This window comes from Talaromyces marneffei, chromosome 7 (genome assembly GCF_009556855.1).
Source record: "Talaromyces marneffei chromosome 7, complete sequence".
NCBI lineage: Eukaryota > Fungi > Ascomycota > Eurotiomycetes > Eurotiales > Trichocomaceae > Talaromyces > Talaromyces marneffei.
Window position 1 is genome coordinate 1962392 of NC_072354.1, and position 8832 is coordinate 1971223.

The following is an 8832-nucleotide window of genomic DNA, read 5'->3' on the forward strand; positions in this document are numbered from 1 at the left end:
AGATTCCGATCGTGGTTTGGGATCAGATTCCGATCGTGGTTAGGGATTGGATTCAGATTGTGGTTAGGGATTGGATTGAGATCGTGGTTAGGGATTGGATTCAGATCATGGTTAGGGACTGGATTGAGATCATGGTTAGGGACTGCATTGAGATCGTGATTAGGGATTGGATTCAGATCATGATTAGGAATTGGATTCAGATCATGGTTAGGGATCAGATTCAGATCGTGGTTAGGAATCGGATTCAGATAATAGATTAAAATATGATATATGATCCAACTTGCACATAAAGGATTTTAATAACCCAACTTGCAGGTAAAGAGTAGGGTAACCCAACTTGTACGAAAAGGGTAGAGTAACCCAACTTGCGCATAAAGAGGAGGATAACCCAACTTGTACATAAAGGGGAGAATAACCCAACTTGCACATAAAGGGCCGGGTAGCCCAACTTGCACATAAAGGACATAAAGGGGAGGGTAACCCAACTTGGACGTAAAGGGGAGGGTAACCCAACTTGCACGTAAAGGGCAGGGTAACCCAACTTGGACGTAAAGGGGAGGGTAAGCCAACTTGGACATCAAGGGTAGAGTAACCCAACTTGGACATCAAGGGCAGGATAACCCAACTTACACGTTCAGGGTAGGATAACCCAACTTGCACGTTCAGGGCAGGGTAACCCAACTTACACATTCAGGGTAGAGTAATCCAGCTTGTATATAAAGGGCAGGGTAAACCCAACTTAGACATAAAGGGGAGGGTAACCCAACTTGTAGGTAGAAAGATTAGTAACCCAACTTATAGGTAGAAAGATTAATAACCCAACTTACCAGTAGAGGGATTGATAACCCAACTTATAGGTAGAGAGATTAGTAACCCAATTTACATATCCAGGATTGGCTCCATAACCAAGTGGCTATAACTGTAACCCATATCGCGATTTGGATCATCAGGCAGTTATTGTATTGACCACAGCAGGATACCATCCATATAACATCGCAACGGCGAATATAGGGGTACTCCCCCACAGTAGACATCAACGACCGGCGGCAGTTGATCCGGCATTTCCAATGGCGATTTAGACGACGCGGTGAGAAGCGCAGTGGGTTAGTCGTGGAGATGAATTAGATGTATAGATTTATCGAGTTCCCATTCCTGGGGTGAGGTTATATGTATGATAGAGCTGGCATTATTATATATTCCATTGATCCCATACACGGCAGCGGCGATATACTCCATACAATTATGTATTATTAGGAATATTGATATCCGGCATATAGAGGCATCAGTATTTATATATCCAGAACTTGCGGTGGTGATCATGAAGATGAATTCATAATATATATACCGGGTGGTGGGTTTCGGTTGCAATGGCAACCAGCAACTGAGCGGCATTATAGAATTGATATTGGAGATCAAGAGTGAGGAATATATGGAGGATAAAGATTATTATATCATGGTTAGGGATCGGATTCCGATTGTGGTTAGGGATTGGATTCAGATCATGGTTAGGGATTGGATTCAGATCATGGTTAGGGATTGGATTCAGATCATGGTTAGGGATTGGATTCAGATCATGGTTAGGGATTGGATTCAGATCATGGTTAGGGATCGGATTCAGATCGTGATTAGAGATCGGATTCAGATAATAGATTAAAATACACCCCATAATCCAGCTTGCATATAAAGGATTTTAATAACCCAACTTGTAGGTAAAGGGCCAGATAACCCAACTTGCACATAAAGGGTAGGATAACCCAGCTTACACATAAAGGGCCGGGTAACGCAAGGGTTAGAAGAGGGTAGGATAACGCAAGTTTCACATACAGGGTAGAGTCACCCAACTTGCACATAAAGAGTAGGATAACCCAACTTCCACACAAAGGATTGACCCCATAACCCAAGATACACATCAAGGATTCAATAAGCCAACTGACAGGTAGAGTATATATATTCCCATTCCGATTTGGTCGATATTATATACGGAGATATATCGAGTTGCACGTCAGGGAAGGCAACTTGGAGGTTCAGCGCAGGGTAATACAACTTATATATCAAGGATTGGATAACACAAGTTACACATTATAGGCAGGGTACAGAAAGTTATAGATAACAGATTCAATCAGGCACATTAGACGTAGAGGGTTTAGTAGGGCGAGTTGCACATGGAGGATTTCATCATGCCCGTTGTAGGTAGAGAGATTGGTCACCCCCATTATCGGTGCCGGGTTAACAGCGTAACACAAGTTATAGATCCAGGGCAGGATAACACAACTCCCAACTAACACTTATTTTAAATGTCGGTGATATAACCGCCATTTATTTTTGCTAACAAACACTAGTGTGGTGCTAGGCAGTCTGGATAACCGCCATTTATTTATTGGCGGTTATCCCCCAGCTATATTTACCACTAGGGTTACCGCTCAAATTTGGACCAGATATAATGTCGACTTCGGGCAACTTGTCCATGTAAGTATAATCAATTTGAGCGATTCGTTCACCAGTGGTATATGATTGAAAATGATTAGGGTTCATTTTTGATGTTGGTGGTTTGCGGAAGCGTTATACCCAATATAGATATTCATCCACACCATAAGGGGTCATATTAGCATTTCCACGACGCGTATTCCCACGCGTTCCACGTGTATATTCATATTCATGCCATTCATATTCATTCAATTCACCAGGAGTAAATCATAATCAAGCATGGCACCCCCAATTGTTGACCAGATATTCCAGTATGACCCCCATCATCGGATTGTAATTTGTTGTTTGTGCCAGCATGTTGTATTTGATAGTCAGTTACCATCCCATTTACGGAACACGAGGCATATACGAGAACGGCATTCACAGCACATTATATTATTCCAGCAATATCACCAGCAGTTTCCCGAACGGATCCGCCATCACCGTGAATTGGTGATCCCCCATAAGCCCATTGCGCCCATTCCCGGATTGATCCCACCGCGGGATCCCACATATCAGTGTAGTTATCCCGGTTGCCATTGGATTGGAGAGACCATTCGACGGATCCACGACCATTGCCGCCAGGAACATGGATGGAAAAACCCCCAGAACCGAGGACGACCCCGTTCCAAGGCACCGTCCAAACCCCAGCCCAACATGCCATGGAACATTGTAGCCAGCCAACGGTTTATCCCCAAAGGACGTGGATCCCAACGGTTTGCCGTCCAACATGACCATACCACCATCACCACCGCCATATCCGATCCAGAAAACCCATCATGGGATGCGGCGCAGCAGGCGATGAAGCAGGAGATCATCCATCGAGAGCAGCAGATCGACGCCGCGGAACGAGAACGGATCCGTCCCCACGAGTCCCGCGAGGTCAACCCATGGGTCGAACGGATGGGATGGGCCGATCATTTGTTAGAGGAGGATCGAGGCACATTACGGGCATTGTTACAACGACCCGATCCCGAACAAGAGCCCATATTGGCCGAGATTGACGAGCGATTTCACCGGATCGTCATGGTCGCGCAGCGCACCACATTGACGCGGTTGAACATATTCAGTCGATTTGAGATGCACCGGAAACAGGTGGATCAGATGCCCCAACACCCGTTCCAAGCGCGGATGGTGGCCGGCACCATTGAACAGTACATCGAGGTGTGGCAACGGATCATCCGGTATATCATGCGCAGTGTGAGTACCGGCGACGTCCGATTTCAGTTCCATGCCACCCAATGCGAGACCATCCACCAGATCCGGCAGGCCATGTCCGAGGACGAGAGCACCCATTCCCCGTCCATGCCACCGAGGAGATGGATCCCACCGACCAGCCATTGGATGCCGTCGATCGTGCCATATTGACATGGTGCATCGCCATGTTGGACCATCGATTACAGGGTCAGCACGGGCAGGAGTTCGTGAACGGCATCATCAGCGGGTTGGCCGCCATGGGGATCCGGGAGTCGGGTGGATGGGAGACGGCGTTGGCATTTACCCCCAAGTTGTCCGCCATGATCAAGATTGCCCGCATGTTAGTCGCGCAACAGGCATGGGAGGAAAGCGAGGCCCATGCCGGATTGTCCGATTGTTTCGTGGCATTACGCGGGATGATGTTGCGATTTATGACCACCATGGAACCCACCCCGATGAAGTGGATGTTGGATTCCCGCACATACGGCATGAAAATCCGGTACGGCACCACGGCGGATGGGTTGATTGAATGGCACGGAGACCGCATCACATACCAGCATCATCGGTTTACCATGGATCAATTGCGGGAGACGGTGCATGGCATTATCAACCGGGCATGGGACCATTTGACGCAGGACGTATTGTTGTTTCCCACCGACCATCGATTGCCAACCATCGCATGGGGAGACCATGGAGACCATGCCGTCGAGGATCAACCCGGGTGGTATTTTGCCCAGGATCCCCGCAATGCATGGGACGTGGATGACACATGGTGGTTACACGACCGCATATGGCAGGAACCCGGATTCCGACGCGCATTCATCCACGCCGAGCGTCCATCCGGCACATCCGCCACCCACGCATGGCGCCCCCGTCGAGTGCAGCAGTGGATGCGAGCCGTGGGACGGATGAAGGAGTATTTATTGGTGTTGATGCATTTGACCAGCGGTGCCCCCGCACGAGGGCCCGAAGCCATGTCCATCCGGTACCAGAACACCCCGTTTGGCGGATTACGCAACCAGTTGATCGAGCACGGGTTGGTGTCATTCATGACCACGTATCACAAAGGATACCACATCCAGGGTCGACCCAAGATCATCCATCGATACGTGCCCCGGGCCGTGGGCGAGTTGTTTATATATTTCCAACGGTTGGCCATGCCATTCCAACGCCACGTCGAAACCATGGTGTACGGACAACCCGAACGGAGTGGGTTTATATGGCCGCCCCAGGAGGTGGATGGCACCACATGGACGTCCGAACGGATGAAACGGGCCATGCAACGAGAAACCGAGATTGGCATGGGGGTCCCATTGACCATCAGCGCATGCCGGCAGATCATGATCGCCATTGCCCGGCGATATTTGGGTCCCACGACCGGGTTTGAGAGCGATTCGATGGAGGAAGAACAGGAGATGGATGAGGACGAGGATGGGTGTTGGTGGACGGCCGACGATGCGGTGATTGATATCCAAGCCGGACATGGAAGCCACGTGGCCGGGATGATATACGCACGCGGCGTGGAGGAAGCCCCCGGGACCATGGCGGCCATGAAGGCCCAGTTTCGACAGGCCAGTGAGCGATGGCATCGGTTTTTGGGATTTCCCCCGTCCATCGTGCCGGCATGAAACGAACACGAGGGATTCCCACGGTGGATCCCCGTGCCGTGGCCCATTGGCACGCCATGCGACAGGCGCCCATTCAGCCGTTGTTGGAAGGGATTGTCGGACCCGGCGCCCAGTTCCAGGGGATCCAGAAAGCGGCCATTGACGCCGTCATGGGCAGTGCCCCGTGGGTATTGGGGGTGATGGGCACCGGTGGTGGGAAGAGCATGATATTCATGGTCCCCGCGGCGTGGGAGCGTGCCGGGACGAGCATCGTGGTGGTGCCGACGGTATCGTTACGGCAGGATATGCAGCGGGAGTGTGCGCAGGCGGGCATATCATGCGTGCCGTGGAATTCCCATCGACCGCCCGAGACGGCGCGGATCGTATTAGTGACGCCGGAATCGGCCACCAGCAAGGGGTTTCGATCGTACATCAGTCGATTGCAGGAGCGGAACCGATTGGACCGGATCGTCATCGACGAATGCCACACGATATTGGACAGCCGCGAGGAGTTTCGACCGAAGATGGCGGGATTACACGTGTTGATGACCATCGGCAGTCCCGTGGTGTTGTTGACGGCCACGTTGCCGGCCGTGGATGAGGTTCGATTATTCCAGCGGTTGCAGTTGACGCCCACCGTCGTGCAACGATTCCGCAGTCCCCACACGACGCGGGTCAACATCGCATATCGGGTCGAGTCGATGAGCGTGGACGTGGATGAGGACGAGGTGGTGGCATTCATCCGGCAGCGCGAGGCCCATTGGCATCCCCGTGGCGGCCAGATCATCGTATATCGGAGCGAGACCGGCGACGTGGACGCATTGGCCACCCGATTGGGTTGTTTGGCATATCACGGCAAGATGGCCGTGGCCATGAAAGAAGCACGCATTACAGGCATTCACCCCGCATCCCGAGGGGACGACGGACCCCATCCGCAGTGGCATGACGATTGTGGCGACGAACGCATTGGGCATGGGCATCAATATTCGCACCGTGCGGTGTGTCATCCACGTGGAGGTGCCCAGCATGTTGCGGGAGTACAGCCAGGAAAGCGGACGGGCCGGACGGGATGGGCAGGCCAGTGAAGCCATCATCATCGCGCCCACGCCATTCCAGGCCCGCGGATGGTCGCAGTGGGAGGCCGGATATGAAGAAGGGAAACAGGCCATGCGGGAGTATTTCCACGGCACCAGATGTCGACGGGCGGTATTGGATGCGTATTTGGATTCATACGAGAGACCCGACGGTTGTACGGACGGTGAGGCACCATGTGATCAATGCAGCGTCCGTTCGCATCCATCCCCATTGCATTCCGCCGACGTGACGGCCACATGGATGGCGCAGGAGCAGCAGAAGCAGACGATGGCCCAGCAGGTGCAACGGATCCGTGGGGAGGCGGCCATGGCGGTGGATCAATTAGAGAGCACATTATTGCAGTGGCAACACCGATGTGCGGTGTGTTATATGGAGACGATGGATGTGGCCATGTCCATGCATCCCATCACGGCATGTTCCCAACCCGCGGCGGGCATTGTCCAGGGTCACATCGAGCAGATGACGCGGCAGATGCGGGAGCGGCGCAAATACGCGCGGTTTTCGTGTTGTTTCACATGCGGGGTGCCCCAGGCCATATGCCAGCGATACGAGGCCCGTCCCGACGGTGGATGGCGGGTCATTCCCGAACGACAATGCCAGTTTCCGGACGTGGTGATCCCGACGGTGATCAGCATCATGCATTTGAACCCCGGCGCATGTGCGGAGACGATATATGCATGGATGCGCGACGACCAGGTGGATGTGGAGGATGCCGACCACGTATATGCATGGTTTGGGCAGAAGATCCGATGGAGTGGCATGGAAGGGACCCGATTGATTGAGGTGTTTTATCGGTTGAGTCGGTTTGTGATTGCACCCACATCCCGGTCCCCACGAGCATGACGGTTTTACACCCCGGGTGCAGAAGCATTATATTGTTATTTAATCAAGAGATACCGTGTTTCCATTCCACAGAATCCATGGAAGGGATCCATATCGTCCATGTGATCCAAATCATAAAAATCACCGACATCGTGGAAGTAACCAAAGAGATGGAAGTCAGAGCGAGCAACCCACACCCCCATATTCCATATATCGCATATATCCAAAGGTTCCGGTGCACCGACCGAATTTTGGGTTCATTGATCGATAAAGAATGGCCGATAGAAGGATCCATACATTAGAGTGCCAACCAGAGAGAGATACACATGATATATTTCCAGTAATCCAACATCATACCAATGCAAGTCATAATTCATACCGCAGAGTATCCATCCATCATCATTGAAAGGATATTGGAGTTGATTAACCGTTCATCATCATATCCAACCATCGAGATATATAATTCGTTCGTGGATGCCGTTCCCGGCAAGATAGGAACCCCATAACCGTATTACACGTTACAACAATATTACACGTTACAACAAGATTACACGTTACAACAAGATTACACGTTACAACAATATATATTTCATGGCAGTGACACGCGTTCAAAGACAGTTTTATACACCAGATGCAGAAATGGCATATCCATTACCGATGCACCCAATATCGACCGGGACCGTAGTTGTTGGAGATTACCGAGGAAAGTCGGATTTAGACGGTGATATGTCCCGAACCCACCGATCCACAGACCAGCATTTACAGCCCCACGAGGTTGACCGACATCAGAGCAACCATCAACGTTTTTCAGATGATTTCCGTTATATCCATAATCCGATCCGCATTATATTACCATTGCGAATATCATATGTCCGAAAACATCATATATATCACGTAGAAGATGATTATATATTTCGATTGATCACGGTTGAATGAAGGTATTTATATATAATCCAGATCAAGAATATCATGGTTCATCAATATGGATTATAAATTTATAGCACCGTTCGGAGTCGAAAGGAAAGATGATATTACGATAATTATTCACGATTATTCGAGGAGAAAAGAAAGATTCCGATTTCGATTGAGGTCCGAAAAGGATATTCCATGGATCCCGTCCACATTTTTCGAACCAGCGAATGATAAGAGAAGGTCCGGTATGGAAGAATCATATATATGAAGGATTATGTCGATATATCATACCGAAAAGGAAAGAAATCGGATTGGGATTAGGATTAGGATTAGGATTAGGATTAGGATTAGGATTAGGATTAGGATTAGGATTAGGATTAGGATTAGGATTAGGATTAGGATTAGGATTAGGATTAGGATTAGGATTAGGATTAGGATTAGGATTAGGATTAGGATTAGGATTAGGATTAGGATTAGGATTAGGATTAGGATTAGGATTAGGATTAGGATTAGGATTAGGATTAGGATTAGGATTAGGGTTAGGATTAGGATTAGGGTTAGGATTAGGGTTAGGATTAGGATTAGGATTAGGGTTAGGATTAGGGTTAGGATTAGGATTAGGATTAGGATTAGGATTAGGATTAGGATTAGGATTAGGGTTAGGGTTAGGGTTAGGGTTAGGGTTAGGGTTAGGGTTAGGGGTTAGGGTTAGGGTTAGGGTTAGGGTTAGGGTTAG

The 8832-nt window shown here is 49.9% G+C and overlaps 3 protein-coding genes across 3 annotated transcripts; all 3 read left to right on the top strand.

The window, feature by feature from the left end:
- Positions 1–2703: 2703 nt before the first annotated feature.
- EYB26_009357 (uncharacterized protein) lies at positions 2704–3831 on the top strand (the record flags this gene model as incomplete). Its single annotated transcript, XM_054268607.1, has 2 exons — positions 2704–2735; positions 2796–3831. 2 exons carry the CDS (start codon positions 2704–2706, stop codon positions 3829–3831), a joined length of 1068 nt encoding a protein of 355 aa, XP_054124582.1.
- Positions 3832–3845: 14 nt separating this feature from the next.
- On the top strand, positions 3846–5288 carry EYB26_009358 (uncharacterized protein; the record flags this gene model as incomplete). The annotated part of the gene is made up of 1 exon (XM_054268608.1): positions 3846–5288. The coding sequence occupies one exon, from the start codon at positions 3846–3848 to the stop codon at positions 5286–5288; it is 1443 nt and encodes a 480-aa protein (XP_054124583.1).
- Positions 5289–5344: 56 nt separating this feature from the next.
- Positions 5345–7205, top strand: EYB26_009359 (uncharacterized protein; the record flags this gene model as incomplete). The annotated part of the gene is made up of 2 exons (XM_054268609.1): positions 5345–6265; positions 6315–7205. 2 exons carry the CDS (start codon positions 5345–5347, stop codon positions 7203–7205), a joined length of 1812 nt encoding a protein of 603 aa, XP_054124584.1.
- Positions 7206–8832: the final 1627 nt, after the last annotated feature.